Source organism: Hyperolius riggenbachi, chromosome 10, assembly GCF_040937935.1.
Source record: "Hyperolius riggenbachi isolate aHypRig1 chromosome 10, aHypRig1.pri, whole genome shotgun sequence".
In the NCBI taxonomy this organism is placed as follows: domain Eukaryota; kingdom Metazoa; phylum Chordata; class Amphibia; order Anura; family Hyperoliidae; genus Hyperolius; species Hyperolius riggenbachi.
Window position 1 is genome coordinate 50,103,218 of NC_090655.1, and position 23,294 is coordinate 50,126,511.

The 23,294-nt window shown below is 46.0% G+C and overlaps 1 protein-coding gene across 2 annotated transcripts in view; it reads left to right on the plus strand.

Moving 5' to 3' along the window:
* The window catches only part of LAG3 (lymphocyte activating 3), a 70,810-nt gene that overhangs the window by 43,886 nt on the left and 3,630 nt on the right, over positions 1-23,294 (plus strand). Inside the window, exons 1-7 of one of the 2 annotated variants that reach the window (XM_068255219.1) lie at positions 5,478-5,520; positions 8,565-8,703; positions 10,528-10,736; positions 14,750-15,007; positions 19,069-19,314; positions 20,194-20,445; positions 22,413-22,534. In XM_068255219.1, the coding sequence (XP_068111320.1) occupies positions 5,478-5,520; positions 8,565-8,703; positions 10,528-10,736; positions 14,750-15,007; positions 19,069-19,314; positions 20,194-20,445; positions 22,413-22,534 (1,269 nt within the window). Of the gene's footprint in view, positions 1-5,477; positions 5,521-8,564; positions 8,704-10,527; positions 10,737-14,749; positions 15,008-19,068; positions 19,315-20,193; positions 20,446-22,412; positions 22,535-23,294 lie in introns of those variants that run through there. The other variant, XM_068255220.1, reaches the window with a different exon arrangement.

Here is a 23,294-nt window from a genome sequence, read left to right on the forward strand (position 1 = left end):
AAATGTTTGCCCGCATTGCGTTTCTTTTCTGGTTACATGTTTGCCCACATTGCGTTTCTTTTCTAGTTAAATGTTTGCCCGCATTGCGTTTCTTTTCTGGTGAAATGTATGCCCGCATTGCGTTTATTTTCTGTTGAAATGTTTGCCCGCATTGCGTTTCTTTTCTGTTGAAATGTTTGCCCGCATTGCGTTTCTTTCCTGGGGAAATGTTTGCCCGCATTGCGTAAATTTTCTGGTGAAATGTTTGCCCGCATTGCGTTAATTTTCTGGTGAAATGTTTGCCCGCATTGCATTAATTTTCTGGTGAAATGTTTGCCCGCATTGCGTTAATTTTCTGGTAAAATGTTTGCCCGCATTGCGTTAATTTTCTGGTGAAATGTTTGCCCGCATTGCGTTTATTTTGTACTGACATGTTGCCCGCATTGCGTTTATTTTGTACTGACATGTTTGCCCGCATTGCGTTTATTTTGTACTGACATGTTTGCCCGCATTGCGTTTATTTTGTACTGACATGTTTACCCGCATTGCGTTTATTTTGTACTGACATGTTGCCTGCATTGCATTTATTTTATACTGACATGTTGCCCGCATTGCGTTTATTTTGTGCTGACATGTTGCCCATTGCATTTATTTTCTGGTGTCCGGGGTAACTGTTACTGCATTTATTATTTAATGGTCATATATAGATATGTTTGCTGCTTTGTGGTTACGGTATACTATTAGCATCAAACAGTTTCTGCACACCCATGATGCAAAGTCTCGTTTGTCCACATCATGGCGTAAACACTGCTTTCTTATGCCTCGGTGTTACATCATTACGTTAGCTCCGCCCATACAATGTCATAGCCACGCCCATTTTTCGCGCCCCGGTCTTCATCGCTGCTCGCTCCTCAGTCCTCCCCACTTTTCGCCACGGCGCGCTGCGCGCACCGCCCCCCCCCTCCCTGCACCCCCCCTCCCTGTCCCAGGTTGGACCCACAAAAATCTGGTCACTCTACCTTAATCCATCTCTGAGGACTGGTGCTGCTTGGTCCGAGGGCGCACCTCTGTGTCTTTTCTGTAGTAGGCATACAATTTCCAAAAAATGGGGAGAAAAAGTCCCTGCGTCTTATATGGCAAAGGCAGGGAATCCCCGACTTACAAACGCCCGCTGATACAAAACCGCGACCGGCCGCCACGTCAGGGATTCCCTGCCTGTGCCTCCACTCCCCCCGCATGCCTCCGCTATCCCCCTCTAATCTCCTGGCCCCCCTCCATGTGTGCAGCGTCTCTTCCTGTATCTCTCCGCGTGCCTCAGCTCCCCCCGCATGCCTCCACAATCCACCTCTAATCTCCTGGCCCCCCTCCATGTGTGCAGCGTCTCTTCCTGTATCTCCCCGCGTGCCTCAGCTCCCCCCGCATGCCTCCACAATCCCCCTTGAATTGCTGGCCCCCTCCGTGTGTGCAGCGTCTCCCCATGTCTCCTCCTGTGTCCCCCTGCTTGCCTCTCACCCCCCCTGCATGCCTCCGCTATCCCCCTTGAATCTCCTGACCCCCCACCATGTACAGCATCTCCCCATGTCTCCTCCTGTGTCCCCCTGCGTGCCTCCCACCCCCCTGTATGCCTCCGCTATCCCCCTTGAATCTCCTGACCCCCTCCGTGTGCAGCGTCTCCCCATGTCTCCTCCTGTGTCCCCCTGCGTGCCTCCGCCCCCCCCCCCCTGTATGCCTCCACTATCCTCCTTGAATCTCCTGACCCCCGCCGTGTGCAGCGTCTCCCTATGTCTCCTCCTGTGTCCCCCTGCGTGCCTCCCCCCCCCCGTATGCCTCCGCTATCCCCCTTGAATCTCCTGACCCCCGCCGTGTGCAGCGTCTCCCCATGTCTCCTTTTGTGTCTCCCTGCGTGCTTCCGCTCCCCCCGTATGCCTTCACTATCCCCCTTGTATTGCTGGCTCCCCTCCGTGTACAGCATCTCCCCATGTCTCCTCCTGTGTCCCCCTGCGTGCCTCCCACCCCCCCTGTATGCCTCCGCTATCCCCCTTGAATCTCCTGACCCCCTCCGTGTGCAGCGTCTCCCCATGTCTCCTCCTGTGTCCCCCTGCGTGCCTCTGCTCCCCCCGTATGCCTCAGCTATCCCCCTCGTATTGCTGGCCCCCCTCCGTGTGTGCAGCAAATTCCCATGTCTCCTCCTGCATCCCCCCACGTTCCTCAGCTCCCCCCGCATGCCTCCACTATCTTCTTGTATTGCTGGCCCCCCTCCGTGTGTAGAGCAGCATCTCCGCATGTCTCCTGCAGGTAAAAAAGGCATGGATCACACTCAAAATTATATTTGTGTTGGCTGATGGTAATTAGAATTGTTTGTATTTGCGATAGGGGTGATGTGCATTGCCAGTTGGAGTCGGGGTGATGAGAACTACCTTTAGTTGGGGCTGGGATGTTGAGAAGAATCGTTCTGGCTTGGTAAGCGTGGTGAATATTGCCTCTAGTTGGGTTGGAGTTGTTGAAAAATGCCTCTAGTTTTGTTGGAGGCAAATGCAATTGCCTCTAGTTGGGTTGGGGGTGAGAAGAACTAGATTTGGGTTGCTTGGGAGTTTTAAGAATTGCCTGTGTGTGAACAGGTGGTTAGTGTTGGGCGAACATCTAGATGTTCGGGTTCGGGCCGAACAGGCCGAACATGGCCGCGATGTTCGGGTGTTCGACCCGAACTCCGAACATAATGGAAGTCAATGGGGACCCGAACTTTTGTGCTTTGTAAAGCCTCCTTACATGCTACATACCCCAAATTTACAGGGTATGTGCACCTTGGGAGTGGGTACAAGAGGAAAAAAATTTTTTAGCAAAAAGAGCTTATAGTTTTTGAGAAAATCGATTTTAAAGTTTCAAAGGGAAAACTGTCTTTTAAATGCGGGAAATGTCTGTTTTCTTTGCACAGGTAACATGCTTTTTGTCGGCATGCAGTCATAAATGTAATACATATAAGAGGTTCCAGGAAAAGGGACCGGTAACGCTAACCCAGCAGCAGCACACGTGATGGAACAGGAGGAGGGTGGCGCAGGAGGAGAAGGCCACGCTTTGAGACACAACAACCCAGGCCTTGCATGAGGACAAGAAGCGTGCGGATAGCATGCTTTGTACCGCCATGCAGTCATAAATGTAATAAAGATAAGTGGTTCAATAAACAGGGACCACGCGGCAACGCTAACCCAGCAGCAGCAGACGTGATGGAACAGGAGGAGGCGCAGGAGGAGAAGGCCACGCTTTGTGAGACACAACAACCCAGGCCTTGCATGAGGACGAGAAGCGTGCGGATAGCATGCTTTGTACCGCCATGCAGTCATAAATGTAATAAAGATAAGTGGTTCAATAAACAGGGACCACGCGGCAACGCTAACCCAGCAGCAGCAGACGTGATGGAACAGGAGGAGGCGCAGGAGGAGAAGGCCACGCTTTGTGAGACACAACAACCCAGGCCTTGCATGAGGACAAGAAGCATGCGGATAGCATGCTTTGTACCGCCATGCAGTCATAAATGTAATAAAGATAAGTGGTTCAATAAACAGGGACCACGCGGCAACGCTAACCCAGCAGCAGCAGACGTGATGGAACAGGAGGAGGCGCAGGAGGAGAAGGCCACGCTTTGTGAGACACAACAACCCAGGCCTTGCATGAGGACAAGAAGCGTGCAGTACACACAATGCTATATAGTCAGGCTAAGCCGTGTACACAGAGTGTCAGAAAATACAATGCTATATATAGCGTGGCTGAGCGAGGTGCACAGTGGCAGTACACACAATGCTATATAGTCAGGCTAAGCCGTGTACACAGAGTGTCAGAAAACACAATGCTATATATAGCGTGGCTGAGCGAGGTGCACAGTGGCAGTACACACAATGCTATATAGCCAGGCTAAGCCGTGTACACAGAGTGTCAGAAAACACAATGCTATATATAGCGTGGCTGAGCGAGGTACACAGTGGCAGTAAACAATGCTATATATATAGTGTAGCTGAGCGAGCGGTGTACTACTGTTCCCAGCAGCGACACACAATGACTGGGGGGGACCCTGGCTAGCGTGGCTGGAGAGCGAACTACCCTGCCTGCCTACCCAAAGCTAAACCCACAGAGAAATGGCGGAGATATGACGTGGTTCGGGTATTTATTTACCCGAACCACGTGACCGTTCGGCCAATCAGAGCGCGTTCGGGCCCGAACCACGTGACCCGTTCGGCCAATCACAGCGCTAGCCGAACGTTCGGGGAACGTTCGGCCATGCGCTCTTAGTTCGGCCATGTGGCAGAACGGTTTGGCCGAGCACCGTCAGGTGTTCGGCCGAACTCGAACATCACCCGAACAGGGTGATGTTCTGCAGAACCCGAACAGTGGCGAACACTGTTCGCCCAACACTACAGGTGGTGATGAGAATTAGCTCTGTTTAGGGGAATTGGTGGTAAGAGTTGCCTCAGGATGGTTTAGGGGGGGATGAGAATTGCCTCTCGTTGGGTTGAGGTGCTGAGAATTGCCTTTGGTTTGTGTTGAGTCAGTTAGAATTGTCTCTAGCCAGGGAGTGCTGGTTAGGTGGGAGCATGAGAAGAATTCCCTCTGGTTGGGATACGTTTGGTCAGATTTGAGGTTGGGGTGGGGACTGGGAAGTATTGCTTTTAGTTGGTCTGGTGGAAAAAAAAATTCTTCTGGTGTTGTTGGAGGTGAGGAGAATTGACTCTAGTTGTGTTGGGGCTGAGAATTGCCTCTGGTTGGAATAGGAGTGGTGATACTTGCCACTATTTCAGTTGGGGGTTGCCTTTAGTTTGGTTGAAGGTGTGCAATCCCTTTATTTTGGTGGAGGTTATGAAAAATTGCCTCTAGTTGGGCAGGAGTTTCTGTTCAATGTTGCAAGATTTGTTTCTGGTTGAAGTTGAGTGGTGGGAAAACTTGCATTAGGTTGGGGCAGAGGTGAAAAGAATTGCATTTTGTCTGATTTGGGCACAGATAAAGAGAGTTACCGCTCTTGGTTTGCAGCAGATGAGAATTGCCTCTTGTTGGGTTAGAGATGGAGAAAGCAGTCTTTGGTATGGATAGGAAAGTGAGAACTGTCACTGGTCATAAAGTAAGAATTGCCTCTGGTTGGGGTAGAGGTGAGAGCAATTTCCTTTTGCTTGGTTGTGTGTGGACATGGTGAGAATTGCTTCAACTGAGTTAGAGGTGATGAGAGTTGCCTCTGGTTGAGTTGGGGATGGTGAAATTGAGCTTGTGTCTCTCTAGTAAACATCTTTCTCAGATTTTCCATCAGTAGAGACAAAGCCGTGCTGCAATATGCGAGGACAACATGTAGATTTTCCAGTGAGTGCGCTCTCTCTTTTTCTGTCTCTCGTGAAATAGTGTCACTTCTCAGCTGCCTGATGTGACGGATGGGAAGAGTTATCAGCATATTCTGCAGGTGACGTGTGACACACACACATATAAGGGAGCCAGTCTGCAGCTGCTGATGATCAAAGATGTCTATGAAGCCAGTTTGCCTCTTTCTGCTCTCTGCCCTGAGCACAGGTAAGAGGATGCCAGCCAGCTGTACCAGGGGGAGGTTTTCTACAGGAAATATATGCAGTGTGTTATCTGTAGTATCTCTCTCTGCAGTCCTCTGTAGACTGCTTAATATTTCAGTTAGATGATTTCCACTCTATGAAATCTACCTAAAATCTCTTCAGTACACTCAGTCGATCTAGGGATTTTGGAATGTGCTTTCAGGTGCTAATCCCAAATCCGTAATCTGATCAGAGCATCAATTCATTGAAACTCTTGACCTGTGTATGGTGGGCTAATATATTAATACTGAAGTGTTATACTTTCTGAAGGGTCAAACCGAAAATGTCATGGTTTAGTGAAAACCAAGAGCAGGAATGTTTCGGAGTTATTCAGCCTTCTTCCTCAGGCTCATAGTTCAGAAATGAGAGAAGGAACAAAGATGGGGTGGTCCTTGTTCTTCCACCATTAGAAGAGCATTCCACTGGCAATTTCGTGAGGATACTACTGGGAATAGATTCTTCTTTTTTTTTTCAGAAATAAAATTCGGCAAAATTTTGCTATAATTTCCCCAAAATGTAGTAAAGTGGTCAATCCAGTGATGAGCAGAAAGTTTGCATAATCCTAATTTTGCATCATACTTCGGCATTATGATGCAAAATCTTAATATGAAATTTCTGGAAAAATCATAATTAATTTTGTTTGTAATTGTAGTCAGGAACTGTCATTTTGCGTAATTTTTGCGTAATTTCGTGCCGACTTCAGCAGTTGATAGCAAAGCCCCCATAAATGATATGGTCAACAAAATTGTTAGGTATGTTAAGGAGAATAGTGGAAACAACCCAAAAAAATCAAAAAGTCCTTTGTAGTTTTTGAGAAAACCGATTTTAAAAGTGCAAAGGAAATGTTTTTGGCATTTTTCTAGTTTAAAAACTTTTTTCCTTTACAGTTTGATTTTCTCAAAAACTAAAAGGTCTTTTTGACACATTCCTACTATTCTCCTTGACATACGTAGCAACTTTGGAGACAATAGCATGTATGAGGGCTTTGCAATTAACCTGCTAAATTCAGCAAGAAATTACATGAAAATTATGTGACGTTATAAATGGACTATACATAATTAATTGAATGTCCAAAATATTAATTACTTATGGCCGTAATTGCAAACATTTACGTTAAATTTTGTGTAATCATAATTAGCAGATTACTATGGTCATTACGCCAATCTGTCTCTTCGGAGGAGGGATTTTGATAATGCCCTTGGGAGTATGGAGTGCTTTGCATGACATAAAGCATGGCCACACGTGGCTACACATTAACAGATCTTCAATCGCTCTCTTAATAAATCAAACTAAAATTGATCCAATCAATCGATCAAATGACATAAAACCTCATCAATCCACTCACAACTGAATGCAATTTTAAATTGTTCTTGTTTAAAGTGTGCATCATTTCAGACAATGCTTGTGGGCATTTCCCAGATATCTCAATAAAGAGGTTGAAGAGGGTCTCAGTTTCCTAGAGGTGGAATTCGAGGTTCCTAGCCCTGAACTTAGGGATGGATTTTCCATAACGGACTGTAGGCATGTGCCTACAGGCGCCTGATGATAAAAAGGCGGCTCACTCCCCTCTCCAAGTGCCTCCCTCTCACCTTACCTATGCAGAGTCCCGGCAGAGTGTAAATTAGAGGCTACTCACCCGTCTATTGGCATTGAACTGATGAGATCTCCCTTCAGCCAGCGGCATCTTTAGCTACATAACACTTGGGGGCACCTCTAGCTACTTAGTATTGTTTTGCCAGATTTGCCCTCAGTATTGAGGGGCACCTGGGGCTAACTGTGCTGGGCAGTGGAAGTAGGGGAGAGGTGACAGCTGGGCCATCTAGTATACTTACGGTGTGGTTTTGGTGGGGTTTGTGGGTTCATGGACGGCGAAGTCTAGGGTGTCAGAACATTTGTGCCTATAGGCTCCTGTGGTGTAAATCTAGACCTGCCTGAATGATTGATTTGATTTGAAGAAATAGGTGCCTGGACGCTGAAATGACCTTATTTATCACTTGAATCCCAGTCTTCTACATCAAAGGTGGTACCCTTAAAGAGAACCAGAGACGAAGCACCCTCATGTATTTTATTACATTTATCAGTGGGAACATGACAGTAAACACCTACCCTGCTTTTAGTTGAAGCTGGGCGCAGCAATAGCACTAGAGCTATTCTGCGCACCCCGCGCAAGTGTAATTCGGGGGCCGGCGATCGCCATACCCCAAAACTACATCTCCCTCCACATTGCTGCAACTCAGAGGAGGTATATTTCATCATTTGACTCACCTGCGCTCTGCTCAAGCGCAGCCGAATAATATGCATGCTCAAATGATGACAGGGGTCAGTTCCTAAACAGCAAGGACAACACGGGCAAGACTCTAGTACTGAGCAATCTGCATGCAAACTGTTTTTGGAAGCTAACATCCTCGATTTGCTGCATATGCTTTGAATGCAAGTTGTGTAATCTGCCTGTGTTTTGGGCTCTGCACATCTATGCAGCTGGTCAGTTCAGGTGCAGCCTGCATTTGGAAGCGCTGCCAATTTTTCCTGTTACAAAAATGTAATTCTACCTGTGGCTAGCTGCATTCATGTGTATCAGTTTGCATTCAATGTATCTAGAATAGGGTTTACATAACAGTCACAATGTAGGTCCAGGCTCGCACACCCTTTCTAGATGCAATAGCCTATTTTATTGCTTCATCAGCACAAAAATGTGACAATTGTTTTGGGGCCTATCTGGTCCCCTTCTTCAGACAGTGCAGACAAACCTGGGCGGCGCTGCTCACCTCTGTTGGTTTCATTTCAGTTGCAGCCTGATTAGGAATGCTGCCAATTTTTTTCCCTGCCAAGACTCCAAAAGCACCCTACAAAGTGGCTGCAGCTCTCAAGAGCTTAGAGTCTGACAAAAGAAAAGCCTTGTACAAATAGCATTTCAGGCTTTGTCAGGAATGTGGGCACAAGCGTGTGCTATGTTGAATATTATGCCATGTGTATTCTCTACTGCTCCTTCATGCCATGTATCTCCTGCAGTTTCTGCTGTGCATGTCACCGTCACCGGAGTCCTGGGAGGACAGATCACCCTACCATGTGTCATGAGAAGGGATCAACTGAAAGTGGCTTCTCATTCAAAATATCTAGCTACCTCTGTCAGCTGGACGAAAAGGAATAGGTGAGTATTGGCCTGTGTGGGCTGTCATATTATCAGCCCTTTACACTCCAAAATGTATTGCTATAAATGTACCTTACTTGTGCCAGTGAGAAATAAAGGCCCTTATTATTCATTTCACTTTTTCTCCTACATTTTTCCCAGAAAACAATTTTTCATTTTCTGTTTAAATTAACTTTTCAGCACTCTGCAATTGTAAAGACACTAAAAAAGCAGGAGAAAATGTACTATCAAGGTTATTCAGAGTATTCTCTTGCTTGCTGTGGCTTCTTATTGATGTTACATGGGAGAAAAGAGAAAAAGTTAATTCAATAAGGGCCAAAGTGAGAGGAAAGTAAGCCTATTAACCCTTTCAGGCATTATTATTATTTTTAACTAGCGTTTTTTCTTACAACATATGTAGCTATTGGTGGGAGGGAGGAGAGGGAACATTTTGACTGTAGTTCTGCCTTCGTTTTAAAGGATACCCGAGGTGACATGTGACATGATGAGATAGACATGTGTATGTACAGTGCCAAGCACACAAATAACTATGCTGTGTTCCTTATTTTCTTTCTCTGCCTGAAAGAGTTAAATATCAGGTATGTAAGTGGCTGAATCAGTCCTGACTCAGACAGGGAGTGACTACACTGATACAGACTGATACAGACAGGAAGTGACCCTCACTGATACAAATTTACAACTATAAAACGCTTTCCTAACAGAAAATGGCTTCTGAGAGCAGGAAAGAGATAAAAATGGTCAATAGTTCTTAGATTTTAGCTCTGGCATGCTTCAATGAATGTGTCATTGAGCAAAAACAATACAACAGTTAAAACTTAAAAAGTAGATTTAAACATTAAAAAACAACAACTGTGGAATATCTTCAAAAGTCATTATTAGGAGAAGGAAGATAGATACAATCGTTTATGTCATTAGTTTATTTTCGCCTCGGGTGTCCTTTAATTACTCATAAAGTCCATAAGTTTTGGCCTAGAAGAAAATCATCTGGCATTGGCAGCAATTGACCCCTTGTCTGGGTCATATTGACCCCCTTGTCTGGGTCATATTGGATCACAGGATGGGCTTTTGGAAGGTTAGTGGAATGGAGTTGCAAAAAACCCCATTATGATATAATGGATTGTATGTGTAGTACGGATAACGGATAGAACATTAGTAGCAAAGAAAAGAGTCTCATATTTTTATTTTCAGTTAAATAGCTATTCTGTCATATTTTTGCAGTTGAGAAATCAATGTCTTTTAAGCTACAAAACAAAGCAGAAATTATAATGAACCTTTCCTGCAGTTAAACCTTATCTCAAGCTGTCTCTCACTGTTTCTTGGCTGTTAAACTGCTTCAGGAAACAGGACTGCATTCAAGCTCAGAAAAGCTCTTTTGCATACATAACAACCGAAGTGTTTTTTTTTAACTCTTCCTGTACTGGAAAACTCCCCCTGCACACTGAATATGGACTGTCCTCAAATCTTTGTATGATTCATTATCAATGGCTAAGCAGATGCAGTCACTAGAACAATTGTGCAGAGAGCAAATGTTTTTTCTCTCCTTGGCCTTAGTTGTCAGTCTCTCAGGACGAAGCCCCATGTGACTTTTGGGCCCCCCCCTGCGGCTGCATCCCTTTCAGGGTCTATTGTTACGCCCCTGTGTACTACTCATTCAAATCATTATGTCATAAGTTTATTTCCGCTTCAGGTTTTCTTTAACACGCTTTATTACATACAGCCTCTCATGTTTGCTGTTCATCAGGCTGTTATCCTACTGATCCCCCTGAAAGCTGTTATTATTACAGAAGTATCATTTGCCTTGTTTTGTCCTCTTTATGACTGCAGGACGGTGGTGAAGGTGACCCCTGGTGGCATACTGTTCATGTCTCATTCAGCCATGTCTCGGGCTCGGGTCTACCAGTCTGACATTGACAATGGAATATTTTCTCTGCGGATCAGCAACGTGAGAGAGGAGGATGCTGGGATATATTACGGTATAGCGTCATATGGCCGCAGCAGGGTGATTTGTACCGCAACACTGAGGACCATACAAGGTGACTGCTCTCTGGTTATAGTTGTCATTAATGAGTTCCATAATGTATATAAAATAGTATTTGCCCAGCACTCCGCCCTACTAGACAATAAAGAGGACCTGTTACATCTGTTTTATACCATTCTGTATCAACTATACCAGTGTTTCTTAACATTTTATTGGTATGTACCCCTTGTAAAACCCTGTACTCAACAAGTACCCCCTAGCATAGTAAACATTATCACAAGTACCCCTTGACAAATATATATTTAATCGTAGTACATGATAACGGGTTCTAAACAATTTCCAAGCATTTACTATTGCTTTTAATTAACTAAAATACTAATTAATTGTTGTTTAAAGAGAATCTGAAGCGAGTATAAAACTCGCTTCTTCTCTTATTTTCAGCAGGGGCATGTGTGCCCCTGCTAAACCGCCGCTATCGCGCCGCACAACGGGGGTCCCTTACCCCCCAAATCCCCTCCGTCCTCGCCGGGGATCTCTTCCGCATTGAGACAGGGCTAACCGCTGCAGCCCTGCCTCACGCGCGTCTCCCCCGCCCCTCTCAGTCTTCCTTCACTGAGAGGGGCAGGGGAGAGGCGGCGATGCGCCGCTGATAGACGGCGCTGTGAGGCAGGGCTGCAGCCGTTAGCCCTGCCTCTAGGAGCAGCAAAATCTACGACCAAGTTGGTCGTAGATTTTGCAGGGGGGGAATTGGGGGGTAAGGGATCCCCAGTGTGCGGCGGGATAGCGGCGGTTTAGCAGGGGCACACATGCCCCTGCTGAATATAAGAGAAGAAGCGAGTTTTTTACTCGCTTCAGTGTCTCTTTAAATAAGATTTATCATTTTCTAAAGCTATACATTTGTTATTCTTGGTTAAGTATATCAAGCCTGAGTACCCCCTGGAACCATCAGAAGTACCCCTGGGGTACACGTATCGCACGTTGAGAACCTAGGAACTATACCATACCACACAATTCCACACCATACTATACTGTACAATATATATGTAATATACAACAGGTACAGACCCTATATCCTATATCCATACTGTAATGTACTCTGTACACTATACTACACTATGGGCCAAATTCACTAAAGTTGGTTATAGCAAATCTCCAGCCTAATTTTTAAATCCAGCAGCCTTGCTGTAAAAATGTTATAGTTACCTGTGCTGCGATGTCCCCTGAAGCCATCTCGAAGACCGCGCATAACTCGACTTCTGGCGCATGGCCCCACCTCCCCTTCCTTCCCGGAGAAAAACGCCAAGATGTTTACTGCAGTAAACATCTTGGCGTTTTTGTTCAGGGAGGTGAAGCCACGTGCTGAAAGTTGGGTCATTCGGGGTCATCAGGACGGCTTTGTGGGACAAGGTAGCGCTGGTAAGTATAACTTTCTTTTACAGGAAGGCTGCTGGATTTAAAATTTAGGCTGGAAATTCCCTTTAAAGGGAATGTCCAAGATGTTAATAAAAAAAAAAATCTACTTACCCGGGGCTTCCTCCAGCCCCTGTCAGCCATCCTGTGCCATCACCGCAGCTCTGCATCCAGCCAGAGGCCCGGGGTCCCCTACGGTGCCAACCTCAGCAGGCCGACATCCACTGCGCCTGAGTGAGAGCCGCTCGCGGTGGTGCTGATGTCATCTGGAATGTACTGCGCAGGCACAGTAGTTCTGCGCCTGCGCAGTACAACCCAGAGATGACGTCAGCGCAACACCGAGCCCTCCCCCTTTTGTGTCTTGGAAATTATTATTCATTTTATTCATCATGTTACGTTTACCACTGTCATTACATTACAGTACAGCGCCACAGAATATGTTGGCGCTTTATCAATCAATATATATATATATCTTTACATTGTATCAAAGTGTCACATCTTCAGTGTTGTCCCATAAAAAGACATAATCAGATATTTAAAAAACTGTGAGAGGTGTACTCCCTCTTGTGAGATACTGTAAATAGTATTCAGTATGATTATATGTATAGTATAGTCGGATATGTTGCATATATTATAGCATTGATACAGTATATTATTAGTATATAGTATAGTATGTAATATTTTATAGTATAGTTTAGTATACTATTTATAATATAGTATAAAATGTCTCATAGAGCACAGCATGATATATTATAGAGTGTATGTTATATACAGTATAGCTTGGAATATAACGTATAGTATGTTGGATGTACAGTAGTACTGTATAGCCTGGTATATTATAGTAACATAGTACAGTATGGGGTTTTTGTCTGTTGCAGCACAGTGACAAAATATGCAGCCTTTTTACTGATTTGTTGGTTAAGCACATCACACGATTGTTCTGACTCCAGTGTCTGGTAAGGATGCTCATGCAAGAAGTAGGCGGAGTGCCCCTTTACACCATAACCTAAATATAGACATGAGACTTGTTGTGGGCCATCCTCCATACAATCCTGCATAGATAGACCTCTATGACTAGTAGTAGCTGTGGGCCGGCTGAGGATGTAGTCAGAGCTGTTAAACTGAATGAAGCTTGGGGAATATATAGGGTACAATGGAAACACTGAGCCAGAGCTGCTGTGTGCAGCACCACACAATAGGCTGGTGCGTCGCCCGTCACCCATTATAACAGCAGCATCTCATCATAAGCCAACATTTCAGATGTCTTCCAGCTACCACATCCCCTACACACTTCCTGTTATTGTCAGATGTCTTCAGGGGGCTCCTCTGACTCACAGACAGGGGAAAGTGTGTGATGCAAGACGACATAAAAGAAAGGGCTGGGAATATGGGGGTCCCTGCATGAAGCGAGGGGAAGCCTCATTGTTTCCCTTATGTAAAGAAAGAGAGAGAGCACAGCTGAGGCTGAAAGAGACTGTGGGAGATGGAAATTGAAGAATGAGACTGAGAAGGTCAAGCAGAGGAAAAAGTAGACAGAGCTGAGAGAGGGGGGGGTGGGAAATAGAGCAGTGAGAGGGGGCAAAGAGAGGACAGCGAGAAACAGAGACTGATGCAATTCACGGTTTCTCCTGACATTTCTCCTAGGTGATATTTTCCCAACTTGTCAATACAATCCTCTATAAAGAGAAGGTCCGAGGAAAAAAAATCCACTTACCTCGGGCTTCCTCCAGTCCCTGGCAGCCGACCTGTGCCCTTGCCGCAGCTCTGTTGGCTCCCGGTCCCCTCCGCGAAATTTGCCGGGAACCGTTCGGGACATCTCTAAATATGAACAGATAATATTGCCTAAAACACTTCTGAATTTATTCTGCTCCATGGGCGGTACTTGCAGCACGTGTCCTACAAAACTTTCTGCTCACACTTGAGCCAATCCTGAAGCCTCTCTTCAAAATGCAGCCAATCATAATAAGCCACTTGCATCTGTAATGTGAGTGGCTCCAATACCTCCGTGGGCGGGACTTAGCACTCTACTCTCCACTCTCCTTAGTTTTACAGCAAGTAGCCCCACTCTGATCTGCACTACAAGTAAAAGTAGCCAGTACTGGGCTCCACACGCTACCAGGAGATACCCAGGAGAGCGTTCAATCCCATGGAAGGACTGTGGACGATAATTTTATGCTATTTTTACTGCATCCTCTTTTGTTTATGTTCACATTATTTCTCATTTCCCCAGGCTGCTGATTTGTACAGTACTGTATATCCAGTACCGGTGCCATTCTTCTTGTCTTTCAAATGTTATCAGGCGTCAAATCACCTGCAACCAGCCTGAAGACAGCAGCCAACCATGAGTTTCACACTGACATATGACACATGCGCCGCCCACTGTTTACAGCGTCACATAGGGGCCAAAAAACATGTTTACTATAACAGAGTTTTGTTATATCAGAGTTTACTTTACCATGCATTGATCCCATAGACTTATAATGGAGATTGGCCGTGACCTGGAGAGGTAGTTTACTATACCCAATTGTTTACTATACCAGAGTTTATTATAACGAGATTATACTATATTTTTACATTTTTGTTTAATTTCTTTAACTCGTTCTGTAACCTGCAGAGTCTTTAGTTTAACTCTTGTTGTGTCTTTCGGTTGTCTTTCAGTCTTACAGTCTCCACAGGAGGATCTTCTTCCGGAAAATTCCAAGGTTACTCTCACATGTGTCATCGGTGATCCAGGACAATCTCTGACCTCATTCAGCATGTTTCGTTGGTACCACCGAGGAGTTCCTGTCGCTGTATCAGACAGAATTTTAATGAACAGGACTAGTCTGCACATCCGGAGACTCGCGCAGGATGACCAGGGTGACTGGAGCTGTGAGGTGGACGGAGCGAGAGCCAGCCAGCGGCTCAGTGTAGTCGGTGAGTGCTTCTCACGCTATATCTACATACATACACACATTGCTCTTATGTGATTTGGTGAAAGGTTCTAGACTTTACTGCCTGAAGCAAACATTGTAAGGATGCGCCCCCTGTGGATGTGAAAGGTGGGCAGGCATTTTTCGCCACACCCCCAGCAATTGAGTATCCTCAGAGGTGCAGCTAAGGTTTTGGGGGCCCCAAGCAGTCCATAACTTGAGGCCCCCATCCATCAATCTGAAAAAATGGGAAGCCCCACCACAAAACAAAGGCAGTGCGAAAAATGGGTGGCCAAAACATGATATAGAAGGGACCAAATACTAGCAGTTTCTAGGCTAAATTGCACCCAGGGCGAGGGCGTAAAATGTGTGGAGACAGATATAGGTGCCCCCAGTATAGGTAGCCCGTATAGTTGCCTCAGTATAGGTTAGATAGGTAGGTGTCCGCAGTATAGGTTAGATAGGTAGGAGCCGGCAGAATAGGCTAGATGGGTAGGTGCCCCCAGTATAGGTTAGATAGGTAGGTGCCCGTAGTATAGGCTAGATAGGAAATGCCCTCAATATAAGGTTAGATAGGTAGGTGCCCACAGTATAGGCTAGATAGGTAAGTGCCCACAGTATAGGTTAGATAGGTAGATTCCCCCAGTATAGGTTAGATAGGTAGGTGCACGCAGTATAGGTTAGATAGGTAGGTACCCAGTGGCGTAGCATTCGCTATAGCCGCCATAGCGTTGCTACGGGGCCCCTAGCCACAAGGGGCCCGTGCGAGTCGGGGGACTTTTTTTTTAAATTATGATGCCGTCCGGCCCGGGCCCCGGGCCCCCCCCCCCCCCGATAATTTTACACCAGCGCCGCCACTCGCCAGGCTCCCCTGGCCCCCCTCCTCTGATAAGGTGGCTGGTGGTGACTGAGGAGGGGGACTATGTGGCAGCGCATTGATCCTCCCTGGCGGCTGGGCCGACACTTACTGTATAGTTCCGGCTTCCGGCCAGCCAGGGAGGGAGAAGGAGGAGACGTGCGCTGCGAAAAGGGAAGAGGAGAGCTGCGAGGCTGCGAGGAGGGGAGCGAGCGGAGCACAGTCACCGACCCCACGCCACGCACAAGGCATTTATTGACGCTGATGGAGCTGGAGGTGGGTGGAAATGGGGGCCGACCCGGGGGACTTGTTGGCTGCTGCCATGTGCCACCCATACCTTGTCCGGTCTGGCCAGCGGGCCATGATGCATCCTGTGCTGGCTGGCTGCTGGGGGAAGGGGGGATAGGGCAGGAGAGTTGCTGGCTGCCGGGGGGGGGGGGGGGTTATGGGGGAGAAAGTTGCTGGCTGCTGGGGGGGGGGGGGGGTGGGGGTGAGGAATGGGGAGAGAGTTGCTGGCTGCTGGGGGGGGGGGGGGAATGGAACGGGCACATATACCCCTGGCTACATATACTGGGCGCATATACCCCTGACTACATATACTGGGTGCATATACCCCTGACTATATATACTGGGCGCATATACCCGACTATATATACTGGGCGCATATACCCCTGACTATATATACTGGGCGCATATACCCCTGACTACATATACTGGGCGCATATACCCCTGACTACATATACTGGGCGCATATACCCCTGACTACATATACTGGGCGCATATACCCCTGACTACATATACTGGGCACATATACCCCTGACTACATATACTGGGCGCATATACCCCTGACTACATATACTGGGCGCATATAACCCTGACTACATATACTGGGCGCATATATCCCTGGCTACATATACTGGGGACACTGGCTGTTTGTCATTATGTGCATTTACTGGTGAAAAGCTGTCTCTTATTATGTGCGTTTACTGGTGAAAAGCTGTCTCTTATTATGTGCGTTTACTGGTGAAAAGCTGTCTCTTATTATGTGCGTTTACTGGTGAAAAGCTGTCTCTTATTATGTGCGTTTACTGGTGAAAAGCTGTCTCTTATTATGTGCGTTTACTGGTGAAAAGCTGTCTCTTATTATGTGCGTTTACTGGTGAAAAGCTGTCTCTTATTATATGCATTTACTGGTGAAAAGCTGTCTCTTATTATGTGCATTTACTGGGGAAACGCTGTCTCTCATTACGTGCATTTACTGGTGAAAGGCTGTCTCTCATTATGTGCATTTACTTCATATTTTTTTTTATGTAACTACATTAGCTAGTATAACTACATTAGTTAGCCCCACCCACATGACATCATGGCCACAAACATGTTGCCCTGCCCCCTAACCATTTTTGACTGCCCCCTCATATGTGCCAGTCTAGAACCGGCCCTGTACCCTGCCTACATATACTGGGCACATATACCCCTGGCTACCTGTTCTGGGGACATCTCTACCCCTGGCTACCTGTTCTGGGGACATCTCTACCCCTGGCTACCTGTTCTGGGGACATCTCTACCCCTGGCTACCTGTTCTGGGGACATCTCTACCCCTGGCTACCTGTTCTGGGGACATCTCTACCCCTGGCTACCTGTTCTGGGGACATCTCTACCCCTGCCTACCTGTTCTGGGGACACCTATAGACCTGGCTACTTATACTGTACTTAGAGGGTTGTGGGACTGTTGGGGTGGAGGGTCCTGGAGGAATGTTTGGGTGGGAGGTCCGTGGGGTTGGAAGGTTGTGGGGGGGGGGGGGGGGCATAAATTTTTTTTGCTATGGGGCCCAGTCATTTCTTGCTACGCCCCTGTAGGTACCCCTCAGTATAGGTTAGATAAGTAGGTGCACACAGTATAGGTTAGATAGGTAGGTACCCCTCAGTATAGGTTAGATAAGTAGGTGCACACAGTATAGGTTAGATAAGTAGGTGCACACAGTATAGGTTAGATAGGTAGGTACCCCTCAGTATAGGTTAGATTGGTAGGTGCACGCAGTATAGGTTAGATAGGTAGGTACCCCTCAGTATAGGTTAGATAAGTAGATGCACACAGTATAGGTTAGATAGGTAGGTACCCTTCAGTATAGGTTAGCACACCCTCCTGCTGCTCTGCCGCCAGCCGCAGAGCGAGCCCCCCTTTGTGTGTGGCCCCAAGCGGGGGCGTGGCTTGCCTGTGTGCTGGCGGCACCCCTGATTATCCTCATACTTAGTATAATCTCTTTTTATGTCATTATAGATAGATATTCACACACTTCTTCCTGGGACCTCCACAGGCTTCCTAGCTTTAGTATGACCCTTGGTCTTCCCAGGAACAGGAAATGAGGAACTGCAATGAAAACTTGATTGGAGAAAAAACACAGGGACAACAGGAGCCCAAGCTGGTGCAGTACGTTGTGTCAAATATACCACAGACATACTCACAAAGGTGGGTTGCAAGTGAGGCAACCACTAGTATGGGCATGTGGGGAAGTACCGTCCCCCCTCGGCCTTTGGATATCGGGTCTAGCTGTAGCTCTCAAAAAGTGAATTTTAGATATATAAAAAAAAAATTAATGAAATTCTGAACCCCAGTGGGGTAGTGACTGGTAAAGGACAATGTGAGCCGTGCCCAAATAAACTGAATTAAAAGAAACTATTTTTTAATTCTGTAATTTTGTGGGCTCCTCTCGCATTTTCCTTTACTAGCAATGACAACTTAACCAGGCTTCTAAGACTTTTTGCTCTATGGAAGAGAATAATATATTTTATGTCTCTGTTTCCATCCCTGGTTGAGTTAGGATGGGTAGGTGAGCCTTGTTGCATTGTGGGAAATAACAGCTGTTTCAAACTGCCAAGCAACCAGTATCTCCCTCTTTGCTTATTTATATCTATAAAAAACAACCTTTTATCTGATCACATTGTTAGGGGGTGTGGTTATAGATAATAGCAGTTGGTACTGTCTTGTTTTTTTCACGTCTGCCAGTAGTAAAGATGATTATTTGCAGGCTGATTGTGGATCGTTGTGTTGTGAAACAACATGAACAAATTACATTGCGAATATCAATCAATCTTTTCTTGATGTCTCTTCTATTTTTTAACTTCTTTGCAATGTATTGATGTATTTTTCCCCCCTTTTCACTTAAGTTCCTCTTTAAGCGATTATCCCATCTTGTGTCTGCCTCCTCCAGGTATCTCTGGGCCCTCTCGTCTCTCTGTATACACCCCTGCGGGATCCTCAGTGCCTCTGCCCTGTAATGTCACCTACCTCCCTTCATTGGCTGTGCAATGGAACAAAGCCACCAGGCTCATCCCAGGTGACAGACAAGTTCTGACCCTCAGTCACGTCTCTCCAGAGGATGCCGGAGTCTACAGATGTAACGTCACCTACGGAGGTCAAGTAATGACCAGGCACATCACCCTCAAGGTTATCCAAGGTCAGTAATGTTAACTTCACTGTTAACTTCTATGTTACAGTGTTTTCAGCAAAGTCATTTTTCACATCAAAAATGTTATATTTGATTTTGAGAAAATATTCGCAAAAATACATTATATTTCACAAAATGGTCAAAGGAAACAAATTTGTGAAAATTTGTGGAAAATCATTATTGGAAATTTGTGAAAAAAAAACAGAATTGTTTATTTTTAGCGTGAAAATCCGTGAAAAAATGAGAAAAATCACAAACTTGTTACAATTTTTTTTTTTTTATGGCATTTTCCCTCTAAAGTCAAATTTAACATTATTTTTATGAAAATGAATGGTAAAAGAATATAGCCATATTTGGTCATCACTGCTATGTTGATGCATCATGCCAGCCGCCCCTTTAGTGCGGTTGGTGGTAGAGTTGAGGTTTGATTGGAATTTCTTCATTTGGAAACCCAGATTATGCCATAGTTCAGCACCAAAGCTAGCAGAGAGGGTCACCGAGTTGTGGTTCACATCACCCTTCACGTGACTCCACTGCTTCCTTCTTCCATTCTAGACCGCAACTCCATGGCCCTCTCTTCACTAGCTTTGGTGTTGAACTGCGATGTATGGCATAATCCAGGTCTCTGAATGAAGAAACTAGGATTTGAACACCAACACTAGTTCGTGGTGGTAGGAGACAACATGCACAAATGCTTAATTCATGGAAAACTATTGTAGAAAGAACAAAAAATTCAGGACATTTATCAAAATAAAAGGGTAGAAAAGGGACTCACATCAGGGACAAGAAGTCGAATGTCATTTGGAATATTTAATAAGAGCTCCTCGATAACCGCCATGGTATAAATCTGTATTATGGTCTATATGAGATATGTTTCGCTCTCTCCAGTGTTTCCATCAACACCAACATTTGTCAGAGAAGGCTCCTTCCTGAACCTTGTGTGTGATGTGACCGGGGCCGACGCGGATGAGCAATATGAGTGGACAGCACCGGGTAATTCTACAGAAGACCAGGACAAGAGGACAGGAGCCACACTTAGCCTGGCAAGCGTGAGCCAAAGGGATTCTGGGATGTGGATCTGCACTGTTCGTGGCAAGGACGGCTCTGTTGGAAAAGTGGAACATGTGATTTACGTACATGGTAAGTCCTGCGTGGATAAACACTTCTCATCTACATAATTAATAGAGTCACCTGCACTTGCTCTCATTAAATTTGGACGCAACATTTGGGTGTCTGCGGATATCATTTGATAGACTTCCAGTAACAGTTTGTGCGCCAATTGTTCAGTACTATACTCTTCCATGACGCTGACACCTTCAAGGTGTGTATTTAAATCCCTGGGGGGGCACTGCACACCTCTGTTGGTTTCATTTTAATTGCAGCCTGATTAGGAGCGCTGTAAAAATTTTTTGCTGTTCTTTAGGACATGTGTAAACCCTTTGTGACTAGCAACCCCAGGATTAAACTATGTTTTTATTGATAGTTAGTGGTTAGGGCTGTCCCGTGAGGGCACATTAACGTTGTGGAAGAGTATAGTACTGAACAATCTGCGTGTAAACTGTTACTGGAAGCTAATGACCTCCATTTGCTGCATCTGTTTTGAATGCAAGTTGTGTAATCTGCCTGTGTTTTGGGCTCTGCACATCTATGCAGCTGGTCAATTCGGGTAGAGCCTCCCTTTGGAAGCACTGCCAATTTCCTCCTATTGTACAAAAATGTAAGTCTACTTGTGGCTAGCTGCATCCATGTGTATCAGTTTCCATTAAATTTATCTAAATTAGGGTTTAGTTCATAGTTTGCACCTGATTTGCATTCAAGATGTGTATTCAAGTCCCTGGGGGGCGCTGCACACTTCTATTGGTTTCATTTCAGTTGCAGCCTGATTAGGAGCGCTGTCAAATTTTTTTTGCTATATGTACAGAAAGTTTGCTTAATCCGGGCAGCAAAGAGTCTATCCAGTTGATACTCACAGTCGTGTAGTTCTGGAGCTCAGGGCACCACTTAAGAGCGCTGTGTGCACCACTCATCACCCCTACTTGTGTAAATGGGCCTTTATGAGCTGTTACTGAGGCACAAATGAACATCTAGCGTTCCTGTTCCACCTCACCTTGCTTCTACTTCCTGTTGAAAACTGGCCACTATATGCAAGCCCCCAAAGTGTCCCGAATCCTGCGGGACTGTCCCAATTTGATTGGCGCTCCCGCTATCCCGCGCCACTCCCCTTGTGTACCGGCTAGCTGGGCAGAGAGGGAGAAAAAATGTTTGAGGTGCTAGCCGTGCCAATGCGGTATGCGAGATATGAGGCCGGCATCACATTCCTCCCTCCCTTCCTCCGAATGTACCCTCTCTGTGTCCACCCTTCTTCAGAGTAAGTTTGCACAGCGGAGCGGGCTGTCATCTTACCATTCATCCACCGTACCTTCACTCTGCTTCTTGTTTCCTGTGACGTCACAGGAAGCAGAGTGAAGCCGGCTGCCGGTACACGTGGATGAATGGTAAGATGATAGCCTGCTCCGCTGCGCAAACTTACTCTGAAAGCAGGGGGACACAGGGGGGCACATTCGGAAGAAGGGAGGGAGGAATGTGATGCCGGCCCCGCATTGGCGCGGCTGGCGCCTCGATCATTTTTTTTTCCGCCTCCTCTCCAGTGGCACCCTCCTCCCCACCCACAGGCACTTTCCTCCCCACCCACGGACACCTTCATCCCCACCCACATACGTTTTTGTATAAAATCTTTATGGTATGCATGACTAGTGGTGTGTCAGAGGTGTGGTTAGGGGGTGTGGCCTGAGCGTCTCGCTTTCTGATTTCAAAATGTTGGGAGGTATGACTATATGGACCCTGGACAGATGATGTGGATGAAGCCAGATGTGATGTGGATGGAGCTTTACAAAGCTGTGGATGAAGCCTTAGATAATGGTAGTGGGAAAGCACATGGTGGCAAGTGGACTTCAGATACAGTGAATGTGGCATCTGAGCAGCTGGATGGCGCTTCAGATTGTGTGAAGGAAGCCTTACATGTTCTGAATGGAATAGGACTTAGTGTTGTTATGGCTAATAAGTTATTGAATGACTTGTGATCTAATACTTTGTATTGTCCATTGCAGCCCCACAGGTGGCTCAGCTGGGCTCCTTCTCATCCTGGCAGACCTACTTTATACTCTTCCTGGCCCTGCTGCTGCTTCTGGGACTGATAGTGATCGCTGTAGTTTCTGTACAGAACAGACAGGTAATTTCAATGTTGTTTTATGAGTTTTCTTATATTTTTCATATGAATAACTGCGGCTTCTCGTGTCTTTACACAACCATGTCTTCCCCTGTCTATCTGTGTTTTCCCACAGTTATCTCTTCCCATGTTTGCCTGTGTTTTCCCACGTCATTACAGAGCCATGTCTTTCCATGTCTACTTGTGTTTTTCAGTGTCTTTACACAATGATATCTTCCCATGTCTACCTGTGTCTTCCAACTGTCCTATCTTCCCATGTCTACCTGTGACTTCCCACTGTCTTATCGTCCCATGTCTACTCGTGTCTTCCCATGTCTTTACACAATGATATCTTCCCATGTCTGCCTGTGTCTTCCAACTGTCCTATCTTCCCATGTCTACTTGTGTCTTCCCAATGTCTACCTGTGTCTTCCCGTGTCTTTACACAATATCTTCCCAATGTCTACCTGTGTCTTCCCACTGTCCTATTGTCCCAGGTCTACTTGTGTCTTTACACAATGATATCTTCCCATGTCTACCTTTGTCTTCCCACCTTCCCACTGTCCTACCTCTCCATGTCTACCTGTGTCTTTACACAATTATATCTTCCCATGTTTACTTGTGTCTTCCCGTGTCTTTACACAATTCTTCCCATGTCTACCTGTGTCTTCCCACTGTCCTATCTTCTCATGTCTACCAGTGTCTTCCCACTGTCCTATTTTCTTATGTATGTCTATCAGTGTCTTCCCACTGTCCTATCTTCTCATGTATGTCTACCTGTGTC